We start from the raw sequence: 22,052 nt of genomic DNA on the forward strand, positions 1-22,052 counted from the left end.
ACAGAAAGACTTTAAGAAGGATATAGATAAATTAGAATGGGTTCAGAGGAGAGCAACTAAGATGGTCAACGGTATGGAAAACAGGTCCTATGAGGAAAGATTGAAGGAACTGCATATGTTTAGCCTGGAAAGGTGAAGACTGAGGAGGGACATCACAGCACTCTTCAGAACCTGAAGGCCTGTCAAAGACTTGTTCTCTGCTATCCCAGAGGGCAGGACTAGATTTAATGAGCTTAAGTTAAAAGAAGGTAGATTTCTATTAGATTGAAATAGTACCCCTGGGTGGTAAGAGCAGTTTGACAATGGACCCAACGGAGGGGTGGAGCCTTCAAGCAGAAGTGCACAGCCAGCTGTTGGGAATGCTCTAGTTCTGGATTTCCTGCACTGAGCAGGGGGTTGGACTAGATGGCCTAGAATGGGTGGGCAGGAAGTAGATCTCCAGATGTTTTGGACTCCCAGCATTCCTGATCATTGGCCATGCTGACAGGGACTTCTGGGAGTTGAAGTCTAAAATATCTGGGGATTTACTTTTTGTCCACCCCTGGCCTAGAAGGACCCTTCAAACTCTGTGATCACCAGATCACTCTACTTATGTTTTGTGGAAAGGAATTAGATCTCTTGCTTTAAATACTAATAGCAATAAAAAATGCTAGTTACTGTGTTAACAAAGCCATCTTTCAAATAAGAGATTATACACACTACATGTTTTTTAGAACTTACTTGTTATTTTTGGCAATTTTTTCTGATTTTAGCTGCTGTTGCTATAATGCTATAGCAATTTTGTTCACTGTACCTTCCAGCTGGTGCCTAACTTTCAAGTGGTAGACTAGTACCCAATTCCTTCATGCCTCTGGCTTCTTATATACACTCAATTTCAATTTGACGAGCTGCCCAAAGTGGTAATGCTCACAAATAAAGATGCTAGCTACAGACATTTTTTTTAAAGTGTAAATATTCCCCAGCCCCAACCAACAATGATATGAAGTGTCAGGACATAGCAAAATGTTAAATCTACAAGTGTACAATGGCTAAATTTGGCTCAAGGAAACTGTTCCTTTTGTTTAATTGACATACAGCACAGCCCTAAGATTTAAATTCTATATATGTACACTTACACAGGAGTAAACAGTGTTGAATTCCCCTACACTGTTGAATTCAGCAGGACTTACTTCCAAATAAGCATGCATAGTCAGGTTATAAGTGACTTCAATTCTCTGTGTTTTTTTAAATATTATTTTTAGATAAGTTTCACAGGAAGGTTCCTGAAAATATTGCAACAGATTGTCTGCTGATGTCATGGAAAGAGAAAGATTACAGTCCTGATGTTTTCTGCACCCACCAACTTTGAAGCCTCAACCAGCTTCATGGTGTGTCATCTTCATCCATGAGACACACTGGCAAAGCACTTCTATGGTCCTAGCTATATTGGTGGCTAACTGTTAACGCCAGTGTAACTTTGGCATAGCTTAGTTGGGATCCTATGCAAAAGCTGACAACAAAATTATATTACTTTAAACTACACAGAACATAGCAACCCCAACAGCTATTCCCCTACCAACCATGACAACACCACTGACTCCCACCAATCATGGATTCACATGCCAACAACACTCCCATATTAACCAACACTCCCATATTAACCATACATGGAATGAGCCTATTCTTGCACACAAGAATGAGAAAACTCTGCTATGATGCTACCTTCTCCCCCACAATACAGACACACGAGGCACAACTCATCAGACTAAAGGACAGCACAGCACCCTCCCTAACATCAACCACTGTGGTGTAGGCAGCCAGTACTCAGGAACTGACGTGCTCCAAGAATCAGTGCATTTAGCAGTTTGAAGCCTCTTTATACAACTCACAGAGTCTGCAAATAGCTGCCCTAGTGACTGACCAATGCACAGGGAAGGAAGCACATGCAGTACGGTAGAACATCCAGATAGCTCATTTGGGAGGAGATCGTTACCTTGTCGTGGTGCTGGAGCTTGAGCACCTCAATGACATCATGACCTAAACCGTGAAGGGACACCTAAGACGGGAAGGTCATGGCAGAGAGATCACACTAAATACAATCCCTGGGAAAGGAAACGGCAACCCACCCCAGTATTCTTGCCATGAAAACTAAATGGAAACTCGACCTTGGGGGAGCAGGGGGTGGCGACGGCTGACAGGAAGCTCTGGCGTGGGCTGGTCCATGAAGTCATGAAGAGTTGGAAGCGACTTGACCGAATAAACAACAACAGATGCACTACAAACACTAAGAGCCTTTCTACACAAGGCTTTTTTGTGAACTTGTTATTTCTCATTCACGATAGTTTATGGGCCCTTTATTTGACATTGTCATCCTCCAGAGCTTCTCCCATGCTTTGCAACCATTATGGTTTTTTTTTTTCCTAATAAGGAAAGTCTGGTATTTTTCTGAATGGTGTTATAGAACCCTGGTGTAGTTGTGCAATTCCACTATACCACAGTTCCACCTAGTGGTTGTGTAATAACACATATAGAAAGGCAGAGAAAGACCTCCCCAGAGTGGGGGGAACACATGTAAAGGAGCCAATCATAACCCCACAAGAATTTGGAAGCAAAATCCTCAGTAAAGGTGTGGTGAAAAGCCTCATGTAGAAAAGTTCAAAGGCTTCCCTGGGACAAAGGTTCAAGTCCAGCTTGGGAGAGCAATACCTATACAAGGTGATGGAGAGTTTTACTAGGGTGGAATAAGGACAAGCAAAAAGGGAAGCACTCTTATAAGGGCAGGCCCTGGATAGAGCACTGGAATGGGAAATAAGTGATGTGAGTTGAGCCCACCCACCACCTGCCATTGGAATGGTAGAGTTAAGATCAAATTTAGTTCTTGCTTCCCTGTCCAACAACATTTATGTCAAAGGCAAAAGAGGGGGACACTCCACAGAGCAACTCTCTAACCACTTAACCAAGCAGCAGAGAGAACAATGATATATCATGGGCATTTGTCATCCCACAGACTCAGACATATACACGAGCACCAGGTAAGTTGCATAAAGAGCCCCAGCTGTGAGACCTTGCCCCAGTCTGGTGGAAGCTATAGCCTCTGACACTGAATCTGAGTCAGAAGGGGCGCTGGAGAATCAGGCCCAGCTCTGGGAAGCCAGGTGCCTGAGAACTTGGTTCTCCCAGGCTTCCCAGTGGCTTACAAGGGGGAGAAGCAGGATAGATACAACCTATCTCCCACAGCTGAGAGACATGACCTTGATGGTTGCTTCTCAACCAGAGACATCTTCCATGGGAACAGGGAAGAAGGAGGAGGTCTCTACGGGAGGAGTTTCGGGGGTGTCTCCCTTAGTCCAGCATCAACTAACAAGGGAGGAGCAGAGATGCCCCATGAGGCATAGCAGCCATCTGAGAGCCAGATTTCCTTGCCAGGATCGAACAATGCTGATCTTTAGTGGCCGCTCCCCTGTATTTAAACCAGAGCAACTAGAAGTAGACTTTGCTGGAAGCAATGCTTTAATCACCTGAAAGCCTCCCATTTTAACTGGAACTTTGGATCTCTGTGGTTTTATTTTGTGAGCTGTACCTAGGACAGTTTGGCTGTTTGCTTGTGAGGCTCAAGGACTGCTTCTGCTCAAGGACTTCAGTTGTGAACAGTTAATAGTGGATCTTTACTGGGACTGTAAAAGCTGATAGATAATTACTGGAACAGCTGCAATAAAGGGTTTACTGTGATTTGTGCCTCGTCTCTCGGAAGTTGGGATCTGACACCAGCCTTGTGCAACAGCACAGACTGCATGTGCAAGAAACCCCAGGGTCACACTGTGATCTCCCACCAGAAAAGGCTGAGAGGAATCCCTATGCGTGGGCATACTTGAGAATCCAGTGCCTGAGCCAATCAGGGGGAGTGCTGCAGGGGGCAATTGCCTGGCTCTCACACAGGCCAGATGGCCTTTTTGTGCTACTTAACACAGTGGAGACTAGTGGCTATGATGTAAGTGGGGCGGTGAATCCACTCTGGATTTCAGTCAGAATTCTAAAGGAGCTATCCAAGTGCAAAAGCTGCTTAGATAGCTCCTTTAGAGTTCTAACTGGTTATGACTGAAACCTGGAGTGGATTCACCGCCCCACTTATATCACAGCCACCAGTCTCCACTGGGTTAAGTAGCACATCAGAGTCTCCACTGACTTAGCCTCTGCCATCCCATCTAGCCACACCTCTCTCATGCTCATTTGCTTGATTGCCACAAGCTGCTGGATCTTGCCCCAACAGAGCTTATTCTCCTTCTCCATTCCCTGCTGTCTAGACCATCATACTGACAGTAACTAGAGAACCTCTGGGGAGCCTGAGTTCTTACCCATGCTAGAATTAAAGTGGACAGAAAATAGAGAAGATACAGCTCCTGAACCTTGGTGCAGGGGGATAGCAGGGAAGCCCCTGGACCTTCTTCCACTGAGAATCCCATCCTGGAAAGAGCCAAAGTGAGCTACACAGAGATATAGCTGGAGAGCAGGCAAAAATTTTAATTCAGCCTCCCCCAACCTGGCATCCTCCAGAGGATGGACTACAACTCCCATTGGCTATGCTGGTTGGGGATGATGGAAGTTATAATCCAAGCCAACTGGAGGGCAGCAGGTTGGGGAAGGCTGCTTTAATTGAACAGCATCATGGTGGTGTGAGTTGACAGGGCATCTTGTTCAAGCACAGTTGCCATGTCTTTGAAAGTTGCATAACAGACAAGGCCTGGGGCGGGGGGGGGGGGTTTTGCTGGTGTAGAGTCTTCCTACATTGGCTTATCTCCATGCCCCATCAGTGCAAGGATCTTAGTCAGTATCCTAAAGCTCTTCAGCTAGTGTAAATGGAGCATAAGATTGCATTGTTTGTGAGAAGCAATTGTGATTCAGTTTGAAAGATAGCTTTCCTGTAAGAAATCAGTACATACTTTAAAAATAAAATAAAGCCTATTGCTTCTGTCCTGTAGCATTTATTGTCAGGCTGCATTAAAGAACCAAATGTGTACCATGGAGCGTTATCCAATCCACACTTGATCTGAGATAGAATTAAGATATTAGAGCTTAGGGTTGTCTAAATTAAGGGTAAGAACTTTGACCCTGTGGGTCATGACCCCACAAAAGGCACTAGCATATGAAAAACAAATATAAAATGTTCTTCAGATTGGTAGACGCAACTAGAAATATTACCTAAGAGATGACAATTTTCACTGTCAAGGTGCACACTCTCGAGAAGGTGACTGGCAATTTGCATTGCCATTCCACGCTCTCAAAGAAAATGGGCCATGCTAATACATGAAAGATGCAGAGAATATCCTCTGATCTATTTACCGGAGGAGGCTGGGCGGACGGGCTGCTGACAGTTTACTTGTTGATCGTGGGAGGTACACGTTGCGCCGACTGTCAGAATCCTCCTTTGATTTGTTGCTTGTCTGCTCACACTTAAAGCCCTTCTTACGATCAAGCCGTTCCCTTCCACAAGTTAGGTAACCGGCCCAGTTCTTTGCAGCCTGATTGGCTGAGGCGGGCCCTGTAAACCCATCCCGGCAGCTCGGCCCAGCCCTGTTTGTCATTGGCCGGTTGAAGGGGAGTGGAGGTGTAGAGCGGTGGGCTGTCTCTGATTGGCTCTTCCTCTCTCTCCTCCGCTCCCTCATTTTCGCAGCCTGGAGCTGTGCCGCCGCTTCGCTCCAGGCGCCTCTGGCGTTGCGCTTGTGACTTCTGTTAAAGCCGGCGCTGTGATCTCAGACACGCACCCACCAGCCCACGCGGCCCTTCCCGGGGGAAGAAAGAAAAAGGATTTGTCCTCCCCACCAAGACGGTAAACGCCCCGCTGCAACAGACTTGGAGTCGCTTGTGCCATGGACTTTCCTGAAGTCCTGAAATCTCTCCTGGAATACGCTTTACCCTGGACGGGCGCTCTGAAAGGTAGGGGAGGACTGGAGCCGGGGAACGGGGAACAGCATGGAAGAGAGATTAGCTTCACCTCGAGGACTTCTCCCTAACTGGATTCAGCAGGATAGCAATAACAGAGTCTTTAAAGTGCTGCAAGACCCTTCGTTGTCTCTCATTTGAGTTTAGCTGCGAGGGTTGTGGCAACGTTATGCGATCACAAAGTCGGGAAGAAGGGCATGTGCCGACAGACGTCGTTTCTGTTGCTGCTAATCTGCCTGGGTGTGTATGGGGCAGTAGAAGAAATGGAAAAAGGATGTCAAATATGTGTTGATTCGGTTTGATCTCCCAGTCCGAGTAATTTGCTTCTGGAGGCGCTCTAGTCGGAGAAAACTGTCAGGGCTAACTCCCACGTCGATTTCAATATATTCCATTCCACAAGCTATTGGTCTGCTCTGATGTACAATGACCACAACTTTACACCACCAAGGGTGTACAGTCGCTTCCTCTCTCTTATTTCTTTGAACAGGAGGAGGGAAAAGATCCAGAAAAGATGCCACCTCAAGGTTTCAACTTTTGCCTTCGAAATAGCCCCATAAAAGCATTGTTGAGCAAAAATGTAAGTGAAGGAAGAGATAAATTGAGTTGCTCCCTTGATTGTGTAAAGTTGTGGTCATTGCACATCAGAGCAGACCTGTATTTTGTAGAATAGAATATACTGAAATCGAGGCAGGAATTTACAACTTTACACCATGAAGGGAAGGGACTTCCCAGAGGAAAATAATTTAGGGTACAATCCTATGCATGTTAGGCAGAAAAAAAAGCCCTACAACTCCCAGCATTCCCAGCCAGCATGGGACTTTTTGTGGGGATTTTTTTTTTTTTTGGCCTAAACATGGATAGGATTGTGTCCTTAATCACTTGATCAAAATTTGAGCCTCTGTGGACTAGAATGGAACAAATGCTACCATGGGGTTTGTGTGTGTGCGCGCGTGTTTTCTTCAGTTACTACATACCTGAGCACATCATATGAGTGGCTGGTCATGTCAGCCTACCAAACTTGTGCAAGAATGCAGCTGTTGTAATGAGGTGATATAATGGGTTAATATCAGCAGAAAAGGCTTGCTGAGGGTGTTTGTGCCCCCCTGCCCGTCACAATGTCAATAGCATAGCAATGACGGCTAAAGCTCAGTTGGGCATGTGGTGCCATGGTGAAGATGGGGATAACAGAAAATAATATACTTGTTTTTCATTGTTTTGCCGCTCCCCCAGCAACATTCTTCTAGTCTTCTACTTCCTTCCTTGCCAAAACTTGTCCAATAATCCACCTGTATAAAATGGAGCCAGATGTCTGCACTACCTTTGGAAGGAAAATGTGTGCACGGCCAAGGATCAAACAATAGTATGCTGTCAATTGGTTCCTTAACTTTGGTATTTAGATCCTAAGGACTGAAATGACCTGGAGGATTTTATCCAAGAGGTGTGTAGAAAGGAACAGGTAGGGATCTCTGAGGACAGTAATTAACTCTCTTCTCGATGTAGTTTATCTTGGCTACTCTGGAGCTGGATTCTTAGGTTACGATGCATTGGCAACACACTTTCAGGGTGACCTCCCTTATCCATTAACCATACAGCTTTCAGCCTTTACTAAATATCAGTACTACACAGCTTTATGAAACTGGACCATCTTATTGGAGTAAATATACATCCCAGTGCAATGCCCCTTTCTGTAATAGGAAGAAAAGTAGGAGAAACAGGATCCACCTTGCATCCTCCTCTGTAAATTAAATGGAGCAAATCCTCCATTTTTACACATTCTTCTATAATATTTTCCAATGGCTCTCCCTACACACATACATCCTCTAACGTGTCTGCCTTTTGCATCAGAGCTGACTTTCTCCCCACCCAATATACAATGGTGTGAGAGCCAGCATGGTGTAGTGCTTAGAGTGTTGGACTGGGACCTGGGAGATCTGGGTTCTAGTCCCCACTTAGCCCTGAACCTCACTGGGTGACTTTGGGCTAGTCACTGACTCTCAACCTAACCTACCTCAAAGGGTTGTGAAGATAAAATGGAGAAGAGGATGATGACGTAAGCTGCCTTGGGTTCCTTGCAAGAAGAAGACAGCTGGGATATAAATGTAATAATAAAAATAATTTAAAAAATGGAAAGCCCCATCACAAGTTTAATTGTGAAACAATTATTAGTCTCCCTGAATCCTCTATTTGATTACTTCACAGCTCAGGGCTATTGCTACAACTAAAGGGAATTGAATCTGAAGATGAGAGACTGCCTAACCTGAGCAAACCAGAAAGGTACACTTTGGTCTCACACACAGGATTTAACACATTACCCTATTTAATCTGCTTGTCAGTCTGAATAACTAATTCCAGAGGAATTCTAAGTAAAGAAGCTCAGAATAACCTGTCTCATCAGTGGTTTGGCAGAGCTGCAAAACCAGTGTCTGGGCATAATGTTATATAGATGGCCCTAACCTCATAGAAAGCCCATGCAGTTCCTAATTAGTATATATCAAATCCTGCTATGTGCAAAACTATATGCCTGCAGTGTAGCACAATATGTGCCATCCTAGTCTAGAAGTTGGCTCCAAGAGCTTTGCCCATGTGGGTAATTCTGCCATGCCAAATTGTGACTCTTTCACTCTGCAAACAGAAGCCTGATTTAAATAAGATGCCAGGCAAGCATGAGGAACATCTCTGTGAGATGTCCCACATACCTGGTGCCTTGTTTAAATTAGATTGCCTTGCCTTCAGGTGCAGTGTTAGCATGCCAGAAATCAAGCAGACACCTCAGTGGTGTGGTAATATTGCATGCATCATGGCTGAGGAGATGATTTAAAGGAGATGATGGGTGCCTGGAATGCTGCATAAGTACATTCTTCTTGCTTTGGGCAAACTGGTAGGGATGGCGGAGAATTCCACCATGGACTCCAATTCTAAAGAATCCGCCCCCTCGGAGTCCGTGGTGGAACAGACCACTTACCTCCGCCACCCTGCAAAGTTCGCACCGGCCGGATCCTACCTGCCGCCAGCCGGGTCTGGATAGTCCGTTGCCGGTCTGCGGAAGCAAATGGTGTCCGGCGTAGCGGACGCCATTTGCGTCCCTGCTCTTTGCCATGATAGGCTATGTAAATCTTTACGTAGCCTATCACACAAAGGGACAGGGACGCAAATGGCATCTGCAGACCGACACTGGATGGAAGTCCGACAGCAGACGGACCTGGCCAGCGGCTCCGCGGACTCACTGCGGAGCAAAGCTGGCCGGGGAGGATTCCGGGGGAGGAACAGATCGCCCCCCCCCTGCGGACCCCCCAGCGGACTCAGGTGAGTGGGGTTCCTACACCCCTACAAACTGAACTATTTTCTGTTTGTGCATCACTGACCTCTACTGGACAGCATATTGTATATTTTGCATCGTATATGTACATAATGCTTAGTAAAGCTTCAAGTAAAGTTTCAGAGATAGATTGAGGTACAGGCAAGTTGCCTAAAGCAATGGCCCCTAAAGTCTGAAAAGGTGGCCAAATTCAATCTTATTTTCATCTGGGGCACCTCCATATATATATATATATATATATACACACACACACACATATATATATATACACACACACACACACACACACACACTTATTATACAGTTTCATGATCTACAACACTGTGACTGAATATCTTCTTGCAGTCACTGTGAGATTATCTCTTCATGTTCGTTTTCTTGTCTGTAAGGGCCAGCCTCCAGAAAAGGCCATGTGCTGATTACAGCAGGAGGAATTCCTTCCCACCACTTTTTGCGGAAATCTGCAACTCCCACAGGCCCCTCAGTGATGAAGATGGGTTGGGAGGATGTTGATTGTCCTCTCCTTGGATTCAGAGGCACACTCAGTGGAGGTGGTGCCAGGTTTATTTCCCCAGCATGTTTCAGTTATCCAGCCATGCTGCAGAACCCACTTTCTGTCTCTGACTTCCTTGGTGTGCAATTGCTTGGAGACTGAAAGTTTTGTGTGGTGGTACCACAGAGTTCACTGAGAAGGAGTAGAGATAGTGGGTGGAGGTGTGACCGAACCAGAATGCAAAAAAGAAGAAGAAAAAAGTGAGGGAGAGGCAGAGGGCAGTGATGTACATGGTGCATCACACAGAGTGAATGAAGTTGTATACCCTGTTTTAGGCTTTGGAAGCAAGCCTCTTTCTTGTTTGGGGGGTGGTGTGGTCTTGCACCAGCAGAAGGTGTGCATAGTTACTGTTACGATGTAAGACAAAAACAGCTCAGATACACAGTGATAGCAGGATCTTTGATCCCTTGGTCCAAATTAAGATATGTATTTTAGCATATTTTTCAAGAACCACATTAGCTGACCTAGAAGTAAAAGAATGTGCATTAATGTGCGGATAAGTTTTAAAACCAAAACAACCTTACCAGGGAATGTATCCTTAAACACTGTTTTTGGGCAGATGGGGGGAGGACAAAGGAACCTCCTGATTTTTCTCTGGGTCTGCAAAGTAATATAGAAATTGGAACTAGAATTCGGAGAGTTAGGGCTTGAAATATACCTTAATATGTACAGACATACCTGGAAACAGGAGTGGGTAGCAGTGTTTTAGCTGTGGAGTTCGCTCCATAAAAACATAGCATCCAGTCCAAATTCTGGTTTGCTGTCCTTCCTGTTTGCCCTTTTCCACTATGCACCTTCTGGTGCACTGCCTGCTTGGTTTCCCCCATCCACCTTGCTTGGTGCAATTTTCTTTTTAAAAAACTTATAAAATACTTTTCCAATACACCATTTGTAACACTTATAAAACTGCTTCAAGAAGACAGGAGAAAGTAGCTACGTTATTGGCATAAGGGCCAGCAAATCAGTGCCATACACTACCAGCACATGTTTTGAACCAAAGGAACAGATTTTCACTGAATTCAATCTGGGGAAGAAGTTGTAAATCTGTCCAAAATGTGTTAAATGTACTGCTACAAAAAGCTTACCTCTAAAACTAGGGACATCTGTATGCCCCCTTAATAGACCGTGTTATTTCACCAGATGCAATTTCTTCCTCTGATGCCTGAGGCAATTCTTTGTGATGCAACCTTTACACAAGCTGTTTTGATTCTCCGAATGAGAGACATGCCATTACAATGAATTTATTTTCTCCATTTTGAGGGAAAGGGAGTGAACAGGGTGCCTAAAATGACATTTATTAACTGATTACAATTATCCTGCATTTAGTCTTCAGGCTTTCAAAGCAGCTTATAATTTTAAAGTAGTTCTAAAAACATAAAGTGCAATAAATGTTTAAAAGCAGCAGCAACAGAATAAAGTAAAAACACATGCATCCCCAGAATAAAAAGATGTAGAATATGACACTAAGGGCGCAATCCTATAGGATCCGCTCTTGATACTCGTAAGCTTACAAATATCCAGCCTATGAGTATCCAGTGCAGAGCAGGAGAGGTGATCCTCACCTCTGTTGATGCTCCCGCTCTGCATTTTAGCTAGACGGGCTTTTTTGCCCATCTAGCTGGGGCGCATTGGAGGGGGGTGGGAAGGAGGCTGGAGAGGTCTCAGGATAGTTAATTTCCCAGCCTCTACAATCCTCTCCCTGCCCACCAGCTCTCCAAGGTCGCTCTCCAAGGTCACTTTTGCGATCTCGGAAAGGCAGCTGGCACGGTTCTCTCCACATTGGCTGCAAGGGGGAAGGGGAGGGGAGCTTGGATTCTTGGGTCTGAGCTTGGAGCGCTGTCTCTGACCTCAGATCCAGGAATCCAAAATATCCTGTGGTTCCACCAGACTCTGTCTAGGGACCACAGGATTGCTCTATCCAAGGCCTGTATTAAAGAACAACAACACTTGGCACCCCAAAGACCAGACAGAGCAGAGTCGGTACCAGACAAGCCTCCCTGGGGAGAGCATTCCAGAAGCAGGGAAGCGCCACAACAAAAAAAGGCCCTTTACCTACTTCATATCCAAAGATGGGAACTTGGAGAAGGGTCTTGAGAAAGCTCTTAATATTTGCCCAGGTTCATCTGGTCCTTTGGGTTTAGGACTTTGAAGGTAAGAACGAGCACATTTAATCGTTCGTTTCCAAGAACAATTGGTGCAGTTGTTTCAAGATGGGCATGATGTGTCCCATTCAGCTAATCATAGTTGGTAATCTTGTTGCTGTATTTTGTACTAACTGAAATATCTAGATAATTGTCAAAGGCAGCTCCATTTACAACATATTACAATAGTCTAGCAATGTTTCCAGAGCATGGGTAAATATGGCCAGGGTATCTCTTTCTAGGAGGGGCTGCAACTAGTTCACCAGCCATAGTTGGTGAAAGGTGCTATGGGCCAGAGAAGCCACTTGGGCTTCCAAGCATAAGAACAGTTCTAACATCACATTCAGGTTGCTAACCTTATATAAAAGGAGTGCAATCCTGTGCAGAAGAGGCTGAACACCACTTCCTAGGCCAAATTAACCACCCAACAGAATCTCCACCCTGTCTAGACTGATCTTCAGATTATTGGCCCTCATCCAGACCATTACTGTTTTCAAACATCAGCCTAACACCTCTACAGTCTCATCTGTATTGGTTGAAAAAGAGAAAATGTATAGTGATGACACACCTCAGCCCAAATCTCCAGATGACATGTGTCCTTTTGTGTTTGTGCACTAGGATATGTTGATAGTATCTAGAAACCTATTATGGCTAATCTTATTACTGAGTTCCAGATTTCACACTGAAGGATAATTCTTCTCCCCATCATTCTGTTTAGAATTTAGAGCAATAAGCCTTTAGTGGGACTGGTAGAGCACAGCATCACCACCTGATGACATCCAGTTGGATCTTCCAGAGATAATGCAAACGTGTCTGATAGTGGAACTAACCACTGAAGGAAATCAATGCAGGAGATGATTGTGGTTTGACTTTAGAGACCATGATTTCTTCAATAACTTTGTACCCTGGAAAACTTGTTCTGTGCTTCAAGCTGTCTCTGAAACTTGTTTTAGTAGCTTTACTAAGCCATAAGTATCATAAGCCAACTTTCTTTGCTTGACTGTAACAAGGCAGACTGAGAGCAGGGCAATGTTGTGACTCCTGACAACCAGTGTAAGCCATACTTGAACTTAACAGTGCCCCATATTAAGTGTGATTTATTATGTAGTACTTATTATTCCTATAGAAGAACATGTTGTGGATTCAAATGTCAAGGGATTATTATTTATGCAGCACCATCAATTTTCATACCACCTTACAGATTTTCATAAGCAAAAATAGACTTGTCCATGCTCCCAGGAGTGGGAGTGGTAAGAGGGGCCTACATCTACCAAAATAAGGGTAGGATATTGGCTTTTTTCTATATACCTCTGGGATGCAGATGTCAACTTTTGATTGGAAGCAGCAGGTGCGTTTGGAGTGCACTCCCTGGCATATTATTTCTGAAACGTATCTGGGAAGTGGGTAGGGACATACCCCATTTCCCTGCAAAACAGCATTTACAGTGGCTTTAAATAATATAAATGCATATAATACAAAACAGCATAAAATCAGTTCAAACAGCACACACCTCCCCAGTGGAACAGGCTGCATAGGGAGGTGGTGGACTCTCTTTTGCTGGGGGTGTTTAAGTAGAGGCTGGACAGCTATCTGTGAGAGATGCTGCAGCTGTGTCTTGCATTGTAGATCCTGCATTGAGCAGTGGCTTGGACTAGCTGACTTCCTTGATCCCCTCAAACTTTGATTCTGTATTAAAATCCACAGACTTTGTAGCTCCGGCAAGCTTGGTCAAGAGGCTTTTAATAATTGTTTGAAAAACTCAAGTGAATCGGACCTGTCAGATCCCGCTGGGGAGTGAGCTCCAAAGCACAAATCCATCTCCTGAAAAGGCTCTGCTCAGCCTTACAGCAGAATTGCTGGCACCTAAATACAAGATCTTAATTTCTACAGAGGGACATATATGGAGGGAACTATTCCTATCACCACTATAAGATTAGGTTTGTGGCCTTTTAGCGTGGTCTCAGATGAATTCTACTTCAGTGTGTGATGCTAGTAGTGTGTCTTGTCGGGGAAACAAACAGAGTGAGAACCATCCCCGCCCGAAGGATGAGGCTGGTGGTCACATATCTGAAATCACACTTTATTCAAAATGTGTATACACGGGTAATTCACCAAGGAACTACAAACTGGGGGACCAGGTTACATGGTTTATAAAGAAAACAAAATACATACATAGAAAATGTTAAGCAAAGGTCTTAGCCTATCAAAAATTAGCATAGGCTACCTATATCCAATCATATAGGGTTTAAGATGATCACGCACACATCAGGCATTTATCACATGTATAGGATGCTTCTTTCTATGAGAGCCATGAATACACCCCTAAGCACAGCTTGAGCTAAAATACTTGCAACTTCTTGCAAGGCAGTCCCTTATCTCATGAAGCAACAGGGAACCATTGTCTTCGTGAGATAGGAGTCTCAAGACTCAGAAAGAGTCAGTCAGAGTCTTTATATGTGCTTAGGAATGTTTATTCCACCCTCTCACCCAGGTTTGTGTCTTATTTTTCACAGTAATTCTCTTACAACATTCTTAATACTTTTCCATCTTGGGGACTTTGGTTTAGGCCTGCAGAAAATGCCTTTTCTCCTACAAATCCCCCCTTTGGCACTAATGTTCAGTGCCTCTTAATTAATTTCTATTTTTCTCACTCTACCAACTTCTTCCTCCTCCAGAATACTTTTGCCATCTCCTTAATTTTGTTTATGTGAGTTTTTGCTAACTATATTTACTAATTTAACATCTTCATGCAAAGGTGCTACTGTTTTCTTACACACTTGGTGGCCAAGGCACAAAAATAGTTTAAAGATCAGTGTTATGACATCTATGTATACTGTTTCCATTGGCTGGCCAGGCCGGTGGGAACACTTATTTTTCTAAATGTTCAGCTTGGTTACAGAAAAGTGGTAGCAACACTAGAATGTTTTTCAAAAATGTCTTTAGACGATTCCTAGTCTGCTGTAGTCTCACTTTTGTTTTGTTTACAATTGATGAGTATTAAGATCAGCTGGTTCTTGATTTGGCCAGTTTGCTTGTTTCTTTAATCTAGTATGCACTTCTTGAGTTGGTTCATGTGAGCCCATTTAGGATTTTAACAAGGGATCACTGGTTGCAATTCTTTTCTAAATTTCTGTGGGTTTTCTCTGATATTTCAAAATTTGACCTGGTCTTTCAGTTTTTCTGGGGAGTCCTTAAGACTCTGCTCCCCAGGACTTAGGACTGGGGTGTTACAAGGGGAGGTACAATATTTCAGGACTCCTTGGTCACTGTGGTCTGAAATGACTGGAACAATGCCAGCCATGGGGTCCCGTAACAGCGGATACTGTTCCACCCGAGGCCATGCCATGCTGTGATCATAAGCAATTTTTACAGGCTGTGCACTCTTTAGCAGTCCCACTTTATTTTGATGGACTGCCCACAATTTGGGATTTACCCTGGCTAAGGCAGGAGGGTCAGACTTGCCTGAGCTGGGCTCTCCTTCGGTAATAAGAGCAGCTAGCAGAGTTGGCACGTTAGGAGCCAGGAGTTCAACTGAAACTCTATCAGCCGAATAATTTAATAGTGGCTCTTAATTTACACAGGAAATCTCAGCCTAACAGGTTTACAGGAGTAGTAGGGGACAACAAAAAGGCATGGTCAGCAGACAAAGGACCAACAGTTACCGGTACCAGCTCAGACAATTGACATACAATGCGGGTGCAACCAATGTAAAGAAAGAGAAGAAGAAATGGCAGTGAGAGTTGCATCAGTATCTGAATTGGTGGAAAAAATCTATGGGGCTTTCTTGAAGCCCTTGGATTCACTGATGGACTTTATTCCAATCCACAGATGAGCAGAAAGCTGTTCTTAAAACCTCTAAAATAGAGGCTGTTAAAGACCAGCAGGCAGAGAGGATGCGGGTGGGCAACCATAAGCAGGAGGAACTAAAACAGAAGGAGGAACAGAAGGAGGCAGAGGAGTGGTGGCAGCCCCAGACACAGTTAATTCTTTAACCTTTGATTCTAAAACTTTCAATCTTTCTCCTTGAGAAGACATTAACCCTTCAGATTGTTCTTTAGTAGCTACATCATCCCACAAATACCAATAATCCATTTGCCAAGGTGTGATGACTGTAAAAACCCTTGCAATATTGGAATTTACTTTGATCAAAGGAGCCTTCATCAGGCCACTGTAATGTAGGCTTTTCATAGGTATACCCATTCCACATGAACTTGAGCACACCCTGGGAGAGAGCGGAGGACAGGAAGGCCTGGTGTGCTATGGTCCACGGGGTCACGAAGAGTCGGACACGACTTAACGACTGAACAACAACCCATTCCACATGTGACACAAAAACACCATTGCTTTACACTTAACCTAGCTGGCAATTTCTATGGTTGGCTGTAGAGTTTTACCATTCAAGCAAATGTCCCCATGGTGACAGATCTTTCAACCCATCACAGGCTGAGGGAAATGTTTCTTACAGCCTAGGACTTAAACAAATTAAGCAAACAACCAACGGAATAACAAAATTTTTGGAGGCTTTATTCCAACGCTGCTTGAATACACTCCTCCCCTCATTCAGAATTTATGTGAACTGAATGACAACGATAAAACAGGCTTCGATTGTGACGTGGGAAGCTTGTTCAGTCACTAAGCCGTGTCCGACTCTTTGTGACCCCATGGACCATAGCACGCCAGGCCTTCCTGTCCTCCGCTCTCTCCCGGAGTGTGCTCAAGTTCATATTCATTGCATCGGTGACGCTATCTAGCCATCTCATCCTCTGCTGTCCCCTTCTCCTTTTGCCTTCAATCTTTCCTAGCATCAGGGTCTTTTCCAGAGAGTTTTCTCTTCGCATTAGATGGCCAAAATATTTGAGCTTCAGCTTCAGTATCTGTCCTTCCAATGAGCACTCAGGGTTGATTTCCTTTAGGATGGACTGATTTGACCTCCTTGCAGTCCAGGGGACTCGTAAGAGTCTTCTCCAGCACCACAGTTCGAAAGCATCAATTCTTCGGCACTCAGCCTTCCCTACAGTCCAGCTCTCACAGCCATACATTACTACTGAGAAAACCATAGCTTAGATTATATGGACCTTTGTCGGCAAGGTGATGTCTCTGCTTCTTACTATGCTGTCTAGGTTTGCCATAGCTTTCCTCCCAAGGAGCGTCTTTTAATTTCATGGCTACAGTCACCGTCTGCAGTGATCTTGGAGCCCAAGAAAATAAAATCTGTCACGGCTTCCATTTCTTCCCCTTCTATATGCCAGGAAGTGATGGGGCCAGATGACATGATCGTAGTTTTTTTAATGTTGAGCTTCAAACCAGCTTTTGCACTCTTCACTTTCACCCTCAACAAGAGGCTCTTTAGATCCTCTTCGCTTTCTGCCATTAGGGTGGTATCATCTGCGTATCTGAGGTTGTTGATAATTCTCCCGGCAATCTTAATTCCGACCAGTGATTCATCCAACCCAGCGTTTCTCATGATGTACTCTGCATATAAGTTAAATAAGCAGGGCAACAATATGCAGCCTTGTCGTACTCCTTTCCCAATTTTGAACCAATCGGTTGTTCCATGTCTGGTTCTTACTGTTGCTTCTTGGCCCTCGTGCAGGTTTCTCAGGAGACAGGTAAGGTGGTCTGGTACTCCCATCTCTTTCAGAATTTGCCACAGTTTGTTGTGATCCACACAATCAAAGGCTTTAGTGTAGTCAATGAAGCAGAAATATGTTTTTCTGGAATTCTCTTGCTTTGTCCATGATCCAGCGAATGTTGGCGATTTGATCTCTAGTTCCTCTGCCTCTTCGGAACCCAGCTGGTACTTCTGGTAGTTCTCGGTTCACATACTGCTGAAGCCTAGCTTGTAGGATTTTGAGCATAACCTTGCTGGCATGTGAAATGAGCGCAACTGTACGGTAGTTTGAACACTCTTTGGCATTGCCCTTCTTTGGAATTGGAATGTAAACTGACCTTTTCCAGTCTTGTGGCCACTGTTGAGTGTTCCAAATGTGTTGGCATATTGAGTGCAGCGCTTTAACAGCATCATCTTTTAGGATTTTAAATAGCTCAGCTGGAATACTGTCATCTCCACTAGCTTTGTTGTTACTAATGCTTCCTAAGGCCCACTTGACTTCACTCTCTAGGATGTCCGGCTCAAGTTCAGTGACCGCACTATCATGGCTATCAGGGACATTAAGATCTTTCCTGTATAGTTCTTCTGTGTATTCTTTCCACCTCTTCTTAATCTCATCTGCTTCTGTTAGGTTCCTGCCTTCTTTGTCCTTTATCATGCCCGTCTTTGCACAAAACGTTCCCTTGAGATCTCCAATTTTCTTGAAGAGATCTCTAGTCTTTCCCATTCTATTGTTTTCTTCGATTTCTTTGCATTGTTCATTTAAGAAGGCCTTCTAGTCTCTCCTTGCTATTCTCTGGAACTCTGCATTCAGTTAGATATATCTTCCCCTTTCTCCCTTGCTTTTCGCTTCCCTTCTTTCTTCAGCTACTTGTAAAGCCTCCTCAGACAGCCAATTTGCTTTCTCGCATTTCTTTTTCTTTGGGATGGATTGAGTTGCTGCCTCCTGAACAATGTTACGGACCTCCATCCATAGTTCCTCAGGCACTCTATCAGGACTAATCCCTTAAATCTATTTGTCACCTCCACTGTATATTCATAAGGGATATGATTTAGGTCATACTTGAATAGTTTAGTGATTTTCCCTACGTTCTTCAATTTAAGCCAAAATTTTGCAATAAGAAGCTCATGATCTGAGCCACAATCAGCTCCAGGTCTTGTTTTTACTGACTGTATAGAGCTTCTCCATCTTTGGCCTCAAAGGACATAATCAATCTGATTTCGATATTGTCCATCTGGTGATGTCCATGTGTAGAGTCGCCTGTTGTGCTGTTGGAAAAGAGTGTTTGCTATGATCAGCGTGTTCTCTTGGCAAAACTCTATTAGCCTTTGTCCTGCTTCATTTTGTACACCAAGGCCATGCTTGCCTGTTATCCCGGGGATTTCTTGACTTCCTACTTTAGCATTCCAATCCCCTATGATGAAGAGGACATCTTTTTTTGGTGTTAGTTCTAGAAGGTGTTGTAGGTCTTCATAGAACCGATCAACCTCAGCTTCTTTGGCCTCAGTGGTTGGGGCATAGACTTGAATTACTGTGATGTTGAATGGTTTGCCTTGGATTCATACTGGGATCATTCTATCGTTTTTGAGATTGTACCCCACTACTGCTTTTCCCACCCTTTTATTGACTATGAGTACTACTCCATTTTTTCTAAGGGATTCTCGCCCAGAGTAGTAGATATAATGGTCACCTGAATTAAATTCGCCCATGCCTGTCCATTTTAGTTCGCTGATTCCCAAGATGTTGATGTTCAGTCTTTCCATCTCATGTTTGACCACCTCCAGCTTACCTTGATTCATTGACCTTACATTCCAGGTTCCTAAACAATATTGTTCTTTACAGCATCGGACTTTCTTTTCACCACCAGACACATCCACAGCTGAGTGCCCTTTCGGCTTTGGCCCAGCCGCTTCACTCTTTCTGGCGCTACTTGGAAATACCCTCTGCTCTTCCCCAGTAGTATATTGGACACCTTCTGACCTGAGGGGCTCATCTTCTGGCGTCATCTCTTTTAGCCTTGTGCTACATTCCATGGGGTTTTCTTGGCAGGAATACTGGAGTGGATTGCCATTTCCTTCTCCAGTGGACCACATTTTGTCAGAACTCTCCGCCATGACCTGCCCGTCTTGGGTGGCCCTGCACAGCATAGCTTATGGCTTCACTGAGTTACGCAAGCCCCTTCGCCACAACAAGGCAGTGATCCATGAAGGTAATGAGAGGCAGGGAGTGTGTGTGTGTGTATGTGTGGTGTGTGAGAGAGAAATGCTGTCAGGATTCCCTTAGCTCCCTGCTTCACTTCAATGCCCAAACATACACAGAGGAGAGGCTTCAGTCTACAGCTTTTAATCCATTACTTCACAGGGTCATACAGATGCAAATTCTCAGAGAACACTCTTTCTACAAAGGTATTCCTTCAGGGGATTCAAACGGTTTAAGAGAGTTGCCCGCCCTAGCCTAACTTGGGGGGGGGGGGGAAGGTCCCTCTCTTCTCATGAGGCCTCTAAGCGCAGCTTTTCACACAAGACCAATCAAGTAGACCATCTAAGTTTCGCCCCGACGACTTCTCTCTCTGCTCTGCACCTGCGCCTGGCAGCCATTAGGTCAACCTCCTGTTTGCTGCCTCTCACAGGGATGAGGAGGGACCCTCCAGCTCAGCCATCTGGACGGTTGTAACCTGAGAAGCAGACCTACTCATATCTGGGCTAGCCTGGGAAAACACCTCCCCCATGTCTGATGGTTCTCCTTCAGAATCTGAACTGCTATCCCACTCCCTGAGCCCGGAAACACCCTGAAAACACAACATAAACAATATATCTGTTTGCATATCATGGAACACTAGTTTGCACTAGTTTCCAGGGTGCAATTGCTTCTCCGCCTGCTGTATCTTGCTGAAGGGATTCCTCCCTCCCAATAGAAGAGCTGCGCAATCTCTAAAACCCTCGCCAAGTCTTTTCCGCGCCTATCCGGATCTAGGCCCCTGTGGCGTCATCGCACCTCTTCTGTCCTCAGACAACCTTCTCTCCCCCGCCCCCAACTATCTTTCACGCGCAGGTAGAGGGCTCCGCCTCCGCCTGGCCGGTCTCGGAGCTCTTGTGCGCGCGCACCACCACACGGAGCCCTCCTTTTCAGGCTCGTTTGAGCCGCAGCCGCGCGCAGAGCGCGAAAAGCCGTAGGAGCCTCAGCGGGGCCGCCAACGCCTGGGGCGGGGAAGGGGCGTGGCCCTCATGCTAATTAGCTGCTCACCCCTCCACAGCACGTGCCGGGGCTGCGTTAAGGGTCGTCTCTGGTGCCCGTGCTACTAAGCCGACTGGTCAGACCCGCCTTCCGGGAGTCCTAAGCCAATCGCAGGGCGTAGAGTGTGAGGGCGGTGGAGCTGGGGCTCATGAATAATAATCACCTTGGGGCCCTCGAAGGAGCCGCGGCGTGAAGTGACGCAGGCGCAGTCGCTGGCATCAGGTGGCGGCGGTTTTCTCCCGTCTTCTCCCCTTCCCCGGGAGCCCCCTTCAGCTGGCTTCGCTTATCGCTTCACTCCTCTCTGGGCCCGCAGGGGGGTCTCGGGCTCCGCCGGTTGACCCCCTGCACGCGAATAGCATGTCCAGCCGTGCCGCGCCTCAGGAGACGGCGGCGGCGGCGGGGGGGACCGCGTCAGCCGCGCCACAAGAGCGGGGCCTGAGAGGCGCCTTCCCCTTGGTGCTGAAGAAGCTGATGGAAAATCCGCCGCGGGACGCGCGCCTCGGTGAGGGTGGCGGGAGCGCGGCTCCTGCGACGTCCGCCGCTGCGGAGGGAACGAGCGAGCCGGAGGGTGGGAGGAGGGGAAGGGGAGCGCTGCCTGCTCCTTCCTCCCCGCGGTGCAGGTCGCATCCATTTTGCTCGGGCCCCGGCGCCCTGGTTTGTCCCTCGTTCCTTCCTGCCTAGCGCCGCCAGAGTCTTTGCCTGCGCCCCTGGTCGCTTATTTGAAAAATGAAATAAATTTCAGTAGGGCGCCTAAGTCGGCGATCCTTTGCACACTTACCTGGAAGTAAGCCCCGTTGAACAAGGCGAGACTTGCTTCTGAAGTGTATAGGATGGGCGCTGCAAGGGCAGCTGGAGGCACCTAGTGCGTCCGGCAGCGTCAAGGACCGATTTTATCTTCGTTTCCAAATAGTTCAACTGCAGCTGCCAAACCGGAACGTGAAAAGGGGGACACAGTCTCTCCCCCCCCGCCGACCCCCAGCTCAGAGATACAGCCCCTCTTCCCCCCCCCCACAACAGATGAGGATTTTATAGGAGTTCAAAGGGATGCCATTGCATTATATATTCAAGGTAGAGCTGCAAAAAAGAAAGAAAAAGAAGCAGTGTATTTTAAACGTGTTACTTTTGGCACTTCATAATAAACCAGAGATGGAGGTGCTTCTGATAAATAATTACATGTGGTCTGAAACGGCCCTTTCTAAGTGTCATGCCTAGATACACATTTCGAGTTCCAAAGTGGATGTGAATGTAAATTCCCTTACATATGTTGTGGTGTGGATGGG

The 22,052-nt window shown here is 45.6% G+C and overlaps 1 protein-coding gene across 2 annotated transcripts in view; it reads left to right on the top strand.

Annotated features, from left to right (window-relative positions):
• Positions 1-5,631: 5,631 nt before the first annotated feature.
• The window catches only part of TEF (TEF transcription factor, PAR bZIP family member), a 29,277-nt gene continuing 12,856 nt past the window's right edge, over positions 5,632-22,052 (top strand). The window contains exon 1 of one of the 2 annotated variants that reach the window (XM_084809969.1): positions 5,632-5,910. In XM_084809969.1, the coding sequence (XP_084666095.1) occupies positions 5,844-5,910 (67 nt within the window). In that variant the 5' untranslated portion in view covers positions 5,632-5,843. Of the gene's footprint in view, positions 5,911-20,973; positions 21,275-22,052 lie in introns of those variants that run through there. The other variant, XM_084809968.1, reaches the window with a different exon arrangement.

The sequence above is a fragment of the Heloderma suspectum genome, chromosome 7 (assembly GCF_057233095.1).
Source record: "Heloderma suspectum isolate Gila_16-S chromosome 7, 16-S_ref, whole genome shotgun sequence".
NCBI classification, from domain to species: domain Eukaryota; kingdom Metazoa; phylum Chordata; class Lepidosauria; order Squamata; family Helodermatidae; genus Heloderma; species Heloderma suspectum.